Genomic DNA, 16,009 nt, shown 5'->3' with positions numbered 1-16,009 from the left:
GGCACAAGAAACATTCACAAGAAACATGTAACTCCATCGTAGATGTTAAAAGTTCATGCTAGGGCTCAGGACGGGTTATGGACAAAGCGTAATGAAACACTAACTAAATTTTACAAATTTTAAAGAACTAATATACATTGGTTTTATGCAACTACTTTGTAAAAACATTTTTTTTATTAATACTTAATTTAAAATGTTTATTGTCCTATAATCTGTTCTGCTAGGGTTCAACTTAATAACTATCTAGTCAAGTTTTTGCTTCTTCTGCAAGTAATCGTGCATCCTCTGGAATTTAAGAATGGCCCAAACCAAATGCCAAAGACCTAACTCCGGCCAAAGAGCTGCCGTGGTATGAAGAAGAGACCTTGAACTCTGCCAAGTCATGAAGTTACTCAGCCTATCTATTCCTCCTGATCTTATTACAAGATCCGGATCAGGAACAATTGATGTATACATACACTCTTCAACATCGCTCATCTCCAAGACCAGAGGGCTATCTCCATCCACACACTTCCTTACACAAGATTCTCTAATAGCCTGAACAATCTCGTGACTTGTGCTGTACGCAACGATAACCACAGCCACTAAACCCCTATTCTCTTCAGTAAGTTCCATCAGTCTCTGAGCTGCGACTTTAAGACGCTCGTTTAGCAAATTCAAATCACCAGCAAAGATCACTTTCAAATCCTTTAGATTCCCGGAGATAGCTTGATCGATTGTGAGCTCGATTTTCTCAAGCATCAGATCCATCATACACTTGACTTCTTCAGGCTCTCTCTTGAAATTATCGATACCAAAGGCGTAGAGTGTGACGTACGGCACACCAATCTCTTGGCAGTACTGAAGAACATATGTTACGGATACGAAACCGGCTCTGTGTCCTGCGTCTAGGCCTTGAAGATTATGTTTCTTGGCGAATCTGCGGTTACCATCCATGATGAATGATATGTGGTTAGGGATTGGACCGACGCATAGAACTTTGAATATGAATCTCCTCATTACAGTCATGAAAGCATTGAAGAGTTTAGAGAATTCACCTACTTGTTCTCGGGTGTTCATCTTGGCAATAAACATTTTAAATTAAGTATTAATTAGGTTTTATTTAAAATTGGAGAACACTTGGGTTTTATTTTATTTTATAGTTGCTGTGAGTGAAACATAAACAAGAGATATGGAGTTTGTTTTTGGGAGGAAAATGTAAATAGAATGAGCATATGATATGGCTGATTTCTTGGAACGGGAGAAAATGGCTGATCAATGACTCTTCTTAGTTTAACAAATATGTAATGTCTCCGCTTATAACAATATAACTTAATTTAGTAAGTAGAATTTTTATTACTGAAAAACATAATATAATAGCATGACCAATGGGTAATAATATCTTGGGAAAGAGTATCTAGTTGTGTTAATATTATTAGTTGTAAAATAATTGAATTAGCAAACTCATGAAAAGAGTATCTCGTACGAGTGCCCTTAAGTGCCTCTACCACCCTGCGTCCCCCACGCCCTTCATTCAGTTTATGAGCTTCACTATCTGTATGATCCATGTATTAATTTTTGGAATGCCAAAGACTTATTTATTATTCTTACAGTTACCTCATAATCTTTTTATGTACTCTGGCTTCCCTCCCACCATATAAGAATCATTTTCCAATATAACATCCGTCATTTTTTTTACTCCAATAAGCACGATTAATTTTGGAATTCTCACCAAATTGATTCTCCACTCTCTTGTTGTGAGATGTAACGTTCCGACAGAAGGTAAAGCAGAATGGAGAATCAATCTTGAAGAAAGAGAAATTGTTGTTGAGAGAACAGATGAGAGGAATAACGTGAGAGTCACGTATCTGGTATTTTTTCAGATGGATATTAAGATTAGACCAATACGGAAAGAAGAAGACAGAGTTCATAACTATCAGTTGCCTGAAGATGATGTTTTTGCTCATCTAGAAAGGTCAGTAGCTCAATTAGAAAAGACTATGTCAATTGTAGGGAAAAGTGCCAATTTCGACCCAAACTATTTCAGTCGTGCCAAATACGACCCGAACAATTGATCAGTGCCAAATACGACCTCAACTCAATTATAATTCAAAAAAACTACCCGAACTTCTTAAAACGTGCCTAAATCTACATTGACTCTAACAGAAGTTAGTCAACCGTTAACAAGATAAAACGACGTCGTTTGGTATACGAGGAAAAGTGCCAATTTCGACCCCAACACTCTCAATCGTGCCAAATAAGACCCGAACAAATGGTCAGTGCCAAAAACGACCTCAACTCAATTATAGTTTAAAAAAAAATTATCCAATTTTTTCTAAAACGTGTCTAAATTACATTAACTCTAACAGAAGTTAATCAACTTTTAACAAAGATAAGACGATGTTGTTTTGATATATGTATTTTTTTAGAAAATATGTTCATTTCGGGATTCAAATCCGTGCTGAGATATCCTTTTAAAGGGGCACACTAACAACTAGACTAAAATAATTTTTTGAAATATTATTACAAATTTGAAATTATATAAACTATTATTATTCTTCATCTTATCCAATTTAAAATTTTGGTGACAATTTTTTCTGATTTATATAAATACAGTAACGATTTTAGTCTAGTTGTTAGTGTGCCCCTTTAAAAGGATATCCCAGCACGGATTTGAATCCCGAAATGAACATATTTTTTAAAAAAATACATATATCAAAACAACATCGTCTTATCTTTGTTAAAAGTTGATTAACTTCTGTTAGAGTTAATGTAGATTTAGACACGTTTTAGAAAAAAATTGGATAATTTTTTTTAAATTATAATTGAGTTGAGGTCGTTTTTGGCACTGACCATTTGTTCGGGTCTTATTTGGCACGATTGAGAGTGTTGGAGTCGAAATTGGCACTTTTCCTCGTATATCAAACGACGTCGTTTTATCTTGTTAACGGTTGACTAACTTCTGTTAGAGTCAATGTAGATTTATGCACGTTTTAAGAAGTTCGGGTAGTTTTTTTGAATTATAATTGAGTTGAGGTCGTATTTGGCACTGATCAATTGTTCGGGTCGTATTTGGCACGACTGAAATAGTTTGGGTCGAAATTGGCACTTTTCCCGTCAATTGTATTAGAGGTCCCTCAGTTTAAGTGATTGATGAGACGAAACTAATATTATATGTTATGGTTTTAGGTTTGGCGGAAATTGTGGGCTTCGGTCCAAACTTCATGGTATTCCAAACAAAAAAAAAGATAATGTTTTTGCTCATCTGGAGACTCAGTTTAAGTTCTTTAACCTGAGTGATCTCTTCGAGGGAGTTTTGGGAAAACATATATGCCTGGATAAGTTAGTCCGGTTAAGATTGGAGTGCTGATGCCAACTATGGGTGGAGAAGACAAGTATCAGACTCCTCTGTTCTCACCTCTCTGTAATATCTGAAGGTTCCAAGGCAAACCTGGTCCCGGTGTGGCTAGGTTCTAAAATTTTCAAATGTTTATTTGTTTTTATTTATCGAAATATGTTTAAATTTTAGTGTTTTAGCATAGTTGAATCGATCATCTTGTCTTTCGGATTTTTTGGAAATCCAGTGCATAATAAGGATGATTTCTTAGGTTTTCTCGTCCTATCTATCATTTCTTGTGCCACAAGAAACATGTAACTCCAACATAAGTGTTAAGAGTTCATGTTAGGACCGGTTTTGGACAAAGCATAATGACACATTCTTCCTAGTCCCAAAATTTTAAAAATGAATACATAGGTTCTCTATGCATCTACTTTATAAAAACAAATTTTATTAATAATTAATTTAATATGTTTTATGTCCTCATAAATCTGTCCGACCATGCTGGTATTTAAGTTAAACCTATTTAGTCGAGTTTTTGCTTCTTCTGCAAGTAATTTTGCATCCTCTGGAATTTAAGAATAGCCCAAACCAAATGCCAAAGACCTAGCTCCGGCCAAAGAGCAGCCGTGGTATGAAGGAGAGACCTTGAAGTCTGCCAAGTCATGAAGTTACTCAGCCGATCTCGTCCTCCTGTTCTTATTACAAGAGCAGGATCAGGAACAATTGATGTATACATACACTCTTCAATATCACTCACCTCCAAAACCTGAGGACTATCTCCATCACCACACTTCCTCACACAAGATTCTCTAATAGCGTGAACAATCTCGTGACTTGTGCTGTAAGCAACGCAAACCACAACCATTAAACCTTTATTCTCCTCAGTAACTTCCATCAGTCTCTGCGCTGCGGCTTTAAGACGCTCGTTTAACATATTCAAATCACCAATAAAGATCACTTTCAATTTGTTTAGATTTCCGGAGATAGCTTGGTCGATTGTGAGCTCGATTTTCTCCAGCATCAGATCCATCACACACTTGACTTCTTCAGGTTCTCTCCTGAAATTATCGTGTCCAAAGGCGTAGAGTGTGACGTACGGTACTTCAATCTCTTGGCAGTACTGAAGAACATGTGTTACGGATACAAAACCAGCTCTGTGTCCTGCGTCTAGGTCTTGAAGATTGTGTTTCTTGGCGAATCTGCGGTTTCCATCCATTATGAATGAGATGTGATTAGGTATTGGACCGACGCATAGAACTTTGAATATGAATCTCCTCATTACAGTCATGAAACCATTGTAGAGTTTAGAGAATTCACCTACTTCTTCTCGGGTATTCATCTTGGCTTATATGGTTATGGGAATGGAGAATGGCAGAACAGTTAAGTTTTATTTTTGTATACTTGGTGTGAGTGAATATAAAAAAGAGAGATATGAAGTTTGTTCTTGGGAGGGAATGCAAATGGAATGAGCATATGATATGGCTGATTTTTAGGGGAAGGGAGAAAATGGGTGATCAATGACTCTTGATATGATTAAAACAGTATAACTTTTTTATTTATTTTGATTTATTTTATAATATACACTATTGGTTTATCTTGTCAATTTTGATAGGAACACACTTAGTAATACAACGTGGACTGTTCTCGAAATATTTTCTAATTCGGATATGTAATGCTTTGTTACTAATTTATCATGTAAATTGTCTGGATAGAAACACAGACCCAAATTTCGCATATATGTGTAATTTTTGTTTAAAATGAGGTTCAAACTTAAGGTGAAAGTTTTTTTTACACATTTTCAGGTTTGGCTTATCACTTAACCACAGCCATGCAGCATACAGTTTCTTAATGAAAAGAACATAATTTTCTAAACATAGGGCCCAATATAAACTGGGCTTGGATACCCAAAACCATCCCCAAATCGTATTGTGTAATTATAGAAAACATTCCCTAAATACTATCGAACAAGATTCATCTTCCCGTGACTACCGCCCAAAAAAAGTCGTTGGGAGTATTCTATATAATGTAGTTTTATATACATACTACAACTCCCACGTCTCTTCCTCTTCTTCATCAACATTCTATCATACACCACCACCAAAGATTTGACTTTTCGTATACCATTTTGTCTCTTCTCCGTCCAACACAGCAAGAATGGCTAAAGGCTCCTCCCAGTCCCAACAATCAACCTCCACCGCCTCCTCAGCCTCCCGTCCCGGTCTGGCTGCTCCTCGTGGATCCGCCGCCGCTACGGCTGGCATGCGTCGCCGCAAGCTCGGTGGCGGGGGAGGCGCATCGGCAGGGGGAGGATCCGGTGCAGGAGGAGGATCGAACAACATGCTGAGGTTCTACACGGATGAAGCTCCAGGTTTGAAGATATCACCGACGGTTGTTCTCATAATGAGTCTCTGTTTCATCGGTTTTGTCACCGCTCTTCACGTCTTTGGAAAGCTCTACCTTCACAAGTCCGGATCCAAAGCTTAGATCTTGTCATCTTGATCTTCTCCAATGTATGTTGCTGAGTTTTCTTTTTTTGTCCGTCTTCTGAATCCTTTTTTGGTCGATCTTGATCTTGATCTTGATCCATGTAAGTCTTTAAACGTTGAATAAAACATGTTAGTTTTTTTGTGTGGAAATTTGTGTTTAAGTCTTGAAATGTATATAGTACGAGTTATATTATCTTAATTGTGTAAAGATTCTTCCTAATCAATTGCTCTCTGTTTTCAAACTTAGCCTCGATCTTGGTTCAGATTAATTTTGTATGAAGCTTAAAATAATCCAAAGGTGCATGTGCTAATTCCGGGAATGCGTTATGTTGTGTTTCATGACAGCTTCTAATTGAATGGTTAACGCCGATTATATATATTTTTTAACTCTTTCATTCCATTAACCAGTAAACGAAGGTTACAAAAGGGATCTGAATAAATCCAAATTGACAACAAAGAGCATAAGACTTTAACAAAAGAAATATCTTAGCCAAATTGACAACAAGGTCAAAGCCGATTCAAAATAGGCTGTACTAACTTGTCCGTGAAAAATGCCCAATCAAGGAACTCAATTTAGAGAAATCGGCCCGCATTTAGCCTAGTAGGATCCATAGGCCCATGAGAGATGATGGAGATCACTTCCAAGAACCAAAGTTTTCATACTTGGTTCATGAAAATATGAATATCTTATTTGTAACATTACATATTAATGGGGTCAAGCTAGCTACTAGACTGAGATCTTTAGAACAACATATATAGCAAAAGTGTTTAAAATAACTTCATGTTGGCATGAGAGAGACATGAGGATCCAAACACGAAATGTAATAATTCGATATCGACGACAATTACTCGTACAAATTAATTAATAATATTCCATCAACTCAGTTCAAATGGTTTGTTCCAAAAACCTCATAATACAGTTTTTTCTTTTCTTTTCTTTCTGGTTTGTAAAACTTTTTGGTAAAATCAAATCATCCATACTAGGAAAGATGGATATTCAAAAGATGATGAGATTTTAGATTCTTATAAAGGGTTATATAACAAGGAACTGGGAATGTAGAGTTTGGTACTGGAAGTTTGAATTTATATTTAAGGTCGAAACTTTCACTCAAATGCACATTTTTATCTGTTATATATTATAACCTTTAACTAAAAGCAGAAAAAACAAGAAGAAAATAGGACCCAACTTTAACGTAGGCTCCAAATTGACAAATTGCTTTCTCCTTATGGGATACCATTTGTCTCTACAATTTTCCTTTTTCTGATGGACCCGCTTTTCTTATCACAAGTTGATATATGAATCCTACCTAACCTGTTTTAGTTTTAACGACTGTCTGTACTGTAAGCTTATCTTATGGTTAATCAACGTTTTTTAGTCAAATTCAACATGTCTAATCTTCTACAAAGTAGTGCTTTACTTAGTAATCGACTAAGAAACAAACAAAACATATTATCATTATTCTTATCACATGCTTCAAAAGTTTTTAAGGATCTATACTCATTTTTATATTATGCGTTTGATATAGTAACTACACAAAAGTAAAATCGTGTGCTATAAATATCGTTTCACTTACATGATATGCGTGTATATATAATTGTAGAGAGATGATATATACTATGCTCAAAGCTTAGGTCATTTTTAGGGCTGGCTGTATTTTCGTTTATTATAGAGATCAATCGAGCATAGCTTCGAGAACGGTTGCAAACACACAAAATTCCAATTTACAAATTTCACCTGTGTAGACTCTAGACCTACCACAACCAGTCCTAAAATGCTAAATGTTTGTGTAGCGTAAGTTTTACAATTTACATACTATTGAGTTCAAATTCACTATTTGCCATGGTTTAATGCGGAACCGCAATTTACTATAACATGTAAAAAGGAAAAGTCATAAATTTTTTACAGAAAATAATTATAAAATGAGTGAGGGAGGAAGCGAGGAGTGTCTTTAATCGTATTGATACAGAGACACTTGTGACTTTAATAAAGTCATTGGCGTTGCTTTGTCGTTTTCACGACAATTTTTTTTTGACACGACGTCTCCTAATTATCCACCACTGTCTTTCCTTTTTCTTTATATTTCTCTGTAAAAACATATAGATTTTTTCTAATATAATAATCTATATCTTGTGGCATTTAAAAATCTTTATTAATTATTTTTGTTTTGTTTGATGTTATGCATCCATAAATATTGGCCGTCGAAATCTATAAGAACACATGCTAAACCGATTGTATATCTTATATATTAGCTATTCTTTTGGTCAGCTATCTTATATTAGCTTAAACTATACATCTAACATCTGCAAAAAAAAACATTGCATTTAAATCTAACCTGATAAAATATAAATACAATGACAACACAAAGCAATGGGTACGAACTACGAAGTACCAATAGTAGAAACATGCAGAATCATTTTCACCAATAATGTTTATTTGTAAGTGGTTCGAACCAAATTGTCTTATAGCATAATATTAGAACATTTCACCGAGAAAACCGTTATCGTTGAGAACAATTTACTTAAGAAAAACAATTGTAACGAATTACATTTATTTTCATATTTCAAATAGAATATTATATAAATCTCACAGTCACGTATTTTATGAGTATTTATTAGATGAGACTAGACTACACATACATATAGATTTACTATAATCCAATATTAATATTGTTTACTAGAACTAGAATTTAATAGTTCTTGTTTCTATTTTAAGAAGGAATTAAAAAACAAATCCAATCATATTTGTTTACAGGTTGCATTAAAATATATGAAATGAAATAGATGCACCAAACTATATATACTAATTTTAATATTAGCCTTGTAAGCAATTTTTTTTTAAAAAATTTTGTAAGCAAATGTGATTTTAGTAAAGAAAGAAGCATGGAAATGATATGATCCGATCCCTTCTTTTTTCACAAATAAATGATAATATTTTGACTAGAAAGTTATGAGTAGTAGACAGAATAATATGGTGATCGTATCACTAAGATTAAGAGAATTACACGTTTCGAACTATGGTGTAATATTAGAATAAATAAGATATATTTGTAATCAAATTAGAATAGTAATTAAGTACTAAAGGAAAAGAAAGAACATTGAGCTAATTTAGAAGGAACAATAAAGAGAATTACACGTTTCGAGCTGTGGTATGCTATTAGAATTAATAAGATACTAGATTTTGATCCGCGTTTTCAAAGCGCGGATTTATTTTTGTTTTTTTTTCAATTGACAAATATTTAGTAAATGTGACATTTCATATATTTGTGTTTTATTTTATAAAAGACTTAAAATTTTATTTTTATTTATCGTATTTCATTTTAAATGACTATTTATGTTAAAAAAATTAAACTTTATTTTTTTAATGAATTAAGTTGGTATAACTCTGATAAATTAATTTTATTACGGGTTTAATATTTTAATAAAAAAATTATATACTTTTAATAAAGATTTATACTTTTCAATAAAAAAATTCAATTATTTTTATGAATGCTTAAATTATATTAAGAAAAGAAAAAAAATAATAATTAAGAATAGTTGAAAAAAAATTATTTGAACTTGGACTCAATGGCCCAAAGGAAAAAAAAAAGTGAGAATTGAATCTGATTTTTTAATAGGCCCAAATGGCCCAAGAGAGATTTGATTTGGGCTGGATCCAAAAATAATGACCCAATATAGATTTGTTATTAATATTACTTAATTGCCTTTAATGAAACATGCAATGTTAGTGAATGAAACATGCCCCTAAGGTAATTATGACAATAGTATCCTGTTTTAATATTATAGATATTTGTAATCAAATTAGAATAGTAATTAAGTACAAAAGAAAAAAGAAAGAATATTAAGCTAGTTTTAGAAGGCTTGATAAAGAGAATTACACGTTTCTAGTTGTGATGTAGTATTACAATAAATAAGATATATTTCTAATCAAATTAGAATAATAATTAAGTACTAAAGAAAAATAGAGATATTAGGCTAATTTGAGAATTAGTTGCCCAGCAACAAAAAGAAGAGGAGAAAATGAGAAAATGTGGGACCAAAGGGCAGCAAATATCAAGGGGGGTTATTGTTAGTTGTTGGGACTCACTCAGTCATTCAGAACTCAGAAGAGACTCATTCTTCCTCCCTCTCCCATCCCATCATCCTTTTTGTTTTTGTTATTTTCTTATCAACAAAGCAACTAAAAACACTAAATAAGTTAAACCATTTGTCAGTGACAAAAAAAAAGGTTAAACCATTTGTTTGATAAAAAAAAAAAGTTAAACCATTTGCTAACCAATCCTATATGAAAACTCCCAATATCCCCCGCATTAAAAATAAGCAAAAGTTCATCCAAAATGGCTTTAAGAAATTTTAATATTCCATATTTTTCCTTTCAAATTATAATATTGTTAAATAAACCACTAAAACAAACTTATATTTCAGTTCCAAATTTTCTCCCAATAAATAGTAGTATATTAGTAGAAATTACTGAATAAGTTGGTGTGCTTATTTGATATAGATTTTAACACTCTGAAAAGTTTTCTTTTGTATTGTTTAATTAATAACAAAGAGAGAAAAGTGCTTTTGATACAAAATTGAAAGGAGCCTAGTCTTCTGTCTCTAGCTGGTTGGTTGGCTCTTAACAACGCAATTAAAAAGAACAAAAAAGTAATAGCAAAAGTTGATCAAAATTTTAGAATAAAAAAATTTAATACATAATCAGTAAAGAAAGAACAAAGATAGATTCCAAAGAGATACTGTTTCCTTTGCAAAAATTTAAATCAATTTGTGTTTTTTTTTTTTAATTCTTGAAAAGCTAAGCATTTAAAAAAGCTAAAATTAATTAAGATGTCATAATATTAAACAGTTAAATTAAACGATTAGTGGATAATATCTAGAGAGATGATCAAAAGAGTAGATTCATCCACAAAATTTGAAGCAGAAAAAATCAGACGATTAGTGGAATAGTTTAAGCTAATCTCAAGCTTCTTAATAGCAACATATCTTATTTTAACCAAAATTGGAAGTAATTAGCAAAGAAATGTAAACTTTTTTTGGGTGCAAACGTGTGTGTATATTAATATAAATATAGTTTTGTTGATAAATCTATTTAGGTGAATGAATATTTATTTATTTTATTGAGAAAAGAAAAGAAAATAATAAAGTAAGAAGAAGGCGAAAGAGAGTGCAGGTGTGTGGGTTCTGTCCTGTCTTGGCTTTTGTCTCCCCCGCTTATCTCTCTCCCTCTTGGCTTTTACTTCACTTTATTTTCTCTAAATTTACTTTTCTTTAAATATATTTTTCTTTTATCATCTGCAATCTATCTTATGTCTGTTCCTTCTGCTCCCTCTTCTCAGTACCTGCAAATGGAGGAAGACGAATCTTACTTTGAAACCCTCCTTCTCATTTGATGCCCTTTCCCCTTCTCTCTCTCTATAACTCTTGCTTCCACAATCTTATATACTTTCATCTTTCACATCAATTGAAAACATTCAGTTTGCTTCTTCTTCTTTCCTGTGATATCTAGCCTGAAACGAGGAGAGGGCTTCTGTCACTTCAAGCAAGAATTTTGCAAACTTTCCTTTGATGGGTTTTACTTGTTTTGTTGTAATTTGATTCCAAAAAGCAATCTTTTTTTTGTTTTTAATTTGTCTCCATGGAGTTTGACTTGAATACTGAGTTTGCGGAGGTGGAGGAAGAGGAGAATGATAAGGGTAAGAGGCTTGGAGTTTCACCGTCATCATCTTCTTCATGCTCTTCTGGTTCATCATCATCATCTTCTACCACAGCTTCTGCTTCCTCCATATACTCTGAGCTGTGGCATGCTTGTGCTGGTCCTCTCACTTCTCTTCCCAAGAAAGGCAATGTAGTTGTGTATTTCCCACAGGGTCATTTGGAGCAAGGCGCTATGGTTTCTTACTCGTCTCCTCTTGATATCCCTAAACTTGATCTCAGTCCTCAAATCTTCTGCAGAGTGGCTAATGTTCACTTGCTTGTAAGTCTGTCTTAATCATTTAGCTAAAAAAAAAAATTCCTTTTGTGTTACTCTTTACTATTATTGAACAAGTCCTAATTGTGGTAATTGGTATAAAAATTTGGTTTCTTTTGTGGGAGAAAAGGCTAATAAGGAAACTGATGAGGTCTATACTCAAGTCACTCTGCTTCCACTTCAAGAGGTAGCTCTTTTTACTTAACTGCTTGTTCTTTGAGAATGTAATTGATGTTTGGAAGAAGCAAACTCATATGTTGTGTCTATACAAAGCATCCTATCCCATTGGAAGTAGAGTAATCTGATATCACTAGTGTAATTCCATATTGTAGGTGAGATTTAGATGCTACTGTAGAATAGTTTGTTTGGTCTTCTGTGAGGATGATATGTTGAATGAAACATCTTTTGGTATTATAGTTATCAGTGCTAAATGGGGAAGGCAAAGAGGTGAGGGAGTTAGGAGGGGATGAAGAGAAGAACGGAAGCTCATCTGTCAAAAAGACACCACATATGTTTTGCAAAACCTTAACAGCTTCTGACACAAGCACCCATGGAGGCTTCTCTGTACCTAGAAGAGCCGCTGAAGATTGTTTCGCTCCTCTTGTATGGTTCTTTAGATCTCTTTTTTTTTTTTACTTTTTTCTCCTGAGAGGTGTGGCCTTCTTGTTACAATCCTTACTTGTCATTTTTCCACTGATGTTAGGACTATAAGCAACAGAGGCCATCTCAAGAGCTCATTGCAAAGGATCTCCATGGAGTAGAGTGGAAGTTTCGGCATATCTATAGAGGTGTGAGTTGTTTCTTTCTTTTTCTTGTCAATGAAACCCAAATGTTAAGTTCTGTCTCTTTGGTAATATAGGTCAACCAAGGAGGCATCTGCTCACCACTGGTTGGAGTATCTTTGTTAGTCAAAAGAGTCTTGTCTCTGGTGATGCTGTTCTCTTTCTGAGGTAACCATAACCTTTCAGTTTATCAGACCCTGATGTTTTTCCCTCTTCATTTAGCGGTTTGAGTTTCTTTCTGAGGTATACTCATTTCTAAACATCTACGTTTGTAGAGATGAAAATGGAGAGCTGAGGTTAGGAATCAGAAGATCTGCACGGCCAAGAAACGGACTTCCTGATTCAATCATTCAGAAGTATTCATCTTCCAGCATCCTCTCTCTTGTGGCTAATGCTGTATCTAACAAAAGCATGTTTCATGTGTTTTACAGTCCACGGTAAACATACAATGATATTGCCACTAGTAACGAATCTTAACTTGCTTTAAAAGGTTATAACGTTGATTCATGGGTTTATATGCAGAGCTACTCACTCAGAGTTTGTGATTCCTTATGAGAAGTATATCACAAGCATCAAGAATCCCATTTGCATAGGCACAAGGTTCAGAATGCGGTTTGAAATGGACGATTCTCCTGAGAGAAGGTATTATTATTATTATTACTATCTTGCTTCTTTCTTTGTGCTGTTGCTAGTTTTCTTGGAAGACAACGCTTCTGTTTCTTGCAGATGTGCTGGTGTAGTGACTGGAGTCTGTGACATGGATCCGTATAGGTGGCCGAACTCTAAATGGAGGTGCTTGTTGGTGAGAGTCCTCCCTCAGTTATTTGATGTTTCTGTCTTTCAACATGTATACAAGCTTTTTTTGATAATCCAAGACCACACATATGTTTGGTAGGTGCGTTGGGATGAGTCTTTTATGAGTGATCACCAAGAAAGAGTTTCCCCTTGGGAGATTGATCCTTCGGGTTCTCTCCCACCTTTAAGCATTCAGTCATCTCCAAGGCCCAAAAGGCCTTGGGCAGGTCTACTGGGTACTACTACTCCACAAGGAAACCCCATAACCGGTAAACAAAACACACATCTCTTGTCTTTGGAAGATATGTTTTTGCAATTTTCTTTAGTGGTGCTGATGAATTGATAAACTGTTATTGGTTTGAAAGCAGAAAGGGGTGGTTTTTTGGACTTTGAGGAGTCAGTTAGACCCTCTAAGGTCTTGCAAGGTCAAGAAAATATAGGTTCTGCAACATCATCATCACCTTTACAAGGTTTTGATGTTATGAACCGACGGATACTGGATTTTGCTGGGATGCAGCAGTCCCATGCTAATCCACTTCTTTTATCAAGTAGAGTGAAGGATCGGTTTGGTGAGTTTGTAGACTCTACGTCCCTGGACCTGGATAGGTTTCCAAGGGTCTTGCAAGGTCAAGAAATTTGCTCACTTCGGTCATTCCCTCAAATAGCTGGTCTCAGTCCAGGAAAAGCTAGTCTTGGATACAATGGTGCCTTTGCTTATCAAGCCAACAAGACGAGTTTCTATCCACTAGCGTCCCAAGGGATTAGGAGCTCTCATATTCCATATCAGAGTGCTGGAGACAAATCTTTGAGTCACCCTTCTAGTAGAAAGTTTGATGCACAGGGTGAAGGTGGTGGCCTACCGAAGATTGATATGATGGGAGCAGAGAAAGGCAGAGAGGTTAATATGAATGCTTCGACTACAGGTTGTAAGCTTTTTGGATTCTCCTTACCTGTGGGGACACCTGCATCAAACCAGCAAAGCTCAAGCAAAAGGATCTGTACAAAGGTAAAAAAACATCATCTCTTTTTCTTGGGAGCTGCATTTCTAGATGTGTCTCTTATGTATTATGATTTCTTGTGTAAGGTTCACAAGCAAGGAAGCCTGGTGGGGAGAGCTATTGATTTGTCACGACTAAACGGATACAATGATCTCCTTACTGAGCTTGAACGCCTCTTCAACATGGAAGGGCTTCTCAGGGATCCTGAAAAAGGATGGAGGATCTTGTACACTGATAGTGAGAACGATATGATGGTCGTTGGTGATGATCCATGGCAGTAAGTTTTCTTTTTCCATGTCTTCTAAAAGCTCAATCACCACTTGAAAATGATTTTATTTGTGCTGTGTGGGGACAGTGATTTCTGCAGTGTGGTGTTGAAGATACATTTATACACGAAAGAGGAAGTGGAGAATGGGAATGATGATAACAGGAGTTGTTTAGAACAAGCAGCTCTCATGATGGAAGCTTCAAAGTCATCCTCTGTTAGCCAGCCTGATTCTTCTCCAACAGGTCACTAGGGTTTGTTTGATATATAAAAGCAAACCAGAAAAAGAAAGGCTTTGTTATTTTGTACTTTTCAAGTGTGTTTTTGCTTATTTTGTACTTTTCAAGTGTGTCTGCATGGATTTGGATCGTTTAACTCTTTAATGATTTGTGATTTATGGTAATGTGTGTGGACAATGCCGATGTACTAGTTAAGTTGCAATATTATGTGCGTTGGCTTTGAGGTCTCCAATAAAGTTACAATATATTGTTTTTCAAAAAAAGAAAAAAAAGGTTACAATATATTGTAATGACACATAATCCATATAAGATATTTTATCCGTCAACGTAGCCTGGGGCTACTGATCCGGATATCCAAGAAATTCGGGGTATCTGGATCCGTCGGATCCGTGAATTTGATATTAGGATCCGAATTCATGGTTTCTGGATATCTGGATTTTAGATATCTGTTCCGATATTCTATTACTCGCGGATATCCGGATCCGGATCCATAAAAATAATTAAAAATAATAATTTTTCTAAATACTAATTTTTAAATATAATATATAAATCAAATATTTATAAATATATTTATATATGTCTATAATATTGTAAAACCTAAAATATAATATTATAAGATTAATTCATGTATAAATATTAATATATCAAATATAAATATTAATGAAATTTAAAAATTTAATATATTTTAAAAATACGGATCCGGATCTGGATATCCAGACCTAAAAATTAAAATATCCGGATTCAGATTCGGTTTGGACGGATCCAAAATTTTACTATCCGGATTCGGATCCGGACATCCCGAATCTCCTATTTTCGGAGCGGATCCGAAACGGATCTCGGATCGAATCCGGATCTCGGATCGAATCCGGATCTCGGATAAAAAGTCTCAGACCTGAGGATAGCCACCACTGGACGTGGGAGGCCTGTCTGGTTGTGCTTTTGGTTTGAAATGAAAGAACTTGTTTACGTCATAAATGGTATCAGTAAAGGCCAGCTCTCTCTCGACCATAAGAGAGACTAGAGTCCAAACCCAAACTCCTCCTAATAAACAAAAAGAAAAAAAAAACATAGATAGCCTAATTTAAGAAAAAAGTGTATAATTTTTAGTAGATGGGTTCGAACCCGCCATTTCTGTCTCTAGATCTGATAGTTGAACC

The 16,009-nt window shown here is 34.8% G+C and overlaps 4 protein-coding genes across 5 annotated transcripts; 2 read left to right on the top strand and 2 right to left on the bottom strand.

Annotated features, from left to right (window-relative positions):
• Window positions 1-75: 75 nt before the first annotated feature.
• On the bottom strand, window positions 76-1,108 carry LOC106370756 (dehydrodolichyl diphosphate synthase 8-like). Its single transcript, XM_013810754.3, has one exon. It carries the CDS (start codon window positions 1,072-1,074, stop codon window positions 244-246), a length of 831 nt encoding a protein of 276 aa, XP_013666208.2. The 5' UTR covers window positions 1,075-1,108; the 3' UTR covers window positions 76-243.
• A 2,508-nt stretch (window positions 1,109-3,616) lies between these two features.
• On the bottom strand, window positions 3,617-4,729 carry LOC106370386 (dehydrodolichyl diphosphate synthase 8). The gene has a single exon (XM_013810401.3). It carries the CDS (start codon window positions 4,656-4,658, stop codon window positions 3,843-3,845), a length of 816 nt encoding a protein of 271 aa, XP_013665855.2. The 5' UTR covers window positions 4,659-4,729; the 3' UTR covers window positions 3,617-3,842.
• Window positions 4,730-5,361: 632 nt separating this feature from the next.
• Window positions 5,362-5,950, top strand: LOC125579215 (protein transport protein Sec61 subunit beta-like). Its single transcript, XM_048743029.1, has one exon. The coding sequence runs from the start codon at window positions 5,474-5,476 to the stop codon at window positions 5,801-5,803; it is 330 nt and encodes a 109-aa protein (XP_048598986.1). The 5' UTR covers window positions 5,362-5,473; the 3' UTR covers window positions 5,804-5,950.
• Window positions 5,951-11,082: 5,132 nt separating this feature from the next.
• LOC125579214 (auxin response factor 4-like) lies at window positions 11,083-15,016 on the top strand. Of its 2 annotated transcripts, none has more exons than XM_048743027.1 (12): window positions 11,083-11,779; window positions 11,904-11,960; window positions 12,191-12,376; window positions 12,477-12,561; window positions 12,633-12,723; window positions 12,831-12,992; window positions 13,078-13,197; window positions 13,282-13,357; window positions 13,451-13,619; window positions 13,716-14,356; window positions 14,435-14,625; window positions 14,704-15,016. In XM_048743027.1, the coding sequence occupies exons 1-12, from the start codon at window positions 11,441-11,443 to the stop codon at window positions 14,864-14,866; spliced, it is 2,280 nt and encodes a 759-aa protein (XP_048598984.1). In that variant the 5' UTR covers window positions 11,083-11,440; the 3' UTR covers window positions 14,867-15,016. The 2 variants fall into 2 exon arrangements, with proteins under 2 accessions (XP_048598984.1, XP_048598985.1); XM_048743028.1 differs by having other exon boundaries at window positions 11,086-11,779; window positions 13,719-14,356.
• Window positions 15,017-16,009: the final 993 nt, after the last annotated feature.

This window comes from Brassica napus, chromosome A10, assembly GCF_020379485.1.
Source record: "Brassica napus cultivar Da-Ae chromosome A10, Da-Ae, whole genome shotgun sequence".
In the NCBI taxonomy this organism is placed as follows: Eukaryota; Viridiplantae; Streptophyta; class Magnoliopsida; order Brassicales; family Brassicaceae; genus Brassica; species Brassica napus.
The sequence above is the reverse complement of the archived record's forward strand: the minus strand, read 5'-3'. Positions and strand labels throughout refer to the sequence as shown.

Bases quoted from the DNA above. Each gene is read 5' to 3' on its own strand.
- LOC106370756 (XM_013810754.3), bottom strand. From the start codon at position 1,074: ATGTTTATTGCCAAGATGAACACCCGAGAACAAGTAGGTGAATTCTCT.
- LOC106370386 (XM_013810401.3), bottom strand. From the start codon at position 4,658: ATGAATACCCGAGAAGAAGTAGGTGAATTCTCTAAACTCTACAATGGT.
- LOC125579215 (XM_048743029.1), top strand. From the start codon at position 5,474: ATGGCTAAAGGCTCCTCCCAGTCCCAACAATCAACCTCCACCGCCTCC.
- LOC125579214 (XM_048743027.1), top strand. From the start codon at position 11,441: ATGGAGTTTGACTTGAATACTGAGTTTGCGGAGGTGGAGGAAGAGGAG. The intron at 12,562-12,632 runs GTGTGAGTTGTT...TTGGTAATATAG, and splicing joins GTTTCGGCATATCTATAGAG to GTCAACCAAGGAGGCATCTG. The intron at 13,198-13,281 runs GTATTATTATTA...TGTTTCTTGCAG, and splicing joins GACGATTCTCCTGAGAGAAG to ATGTGCTGGTGTAGTGACTG.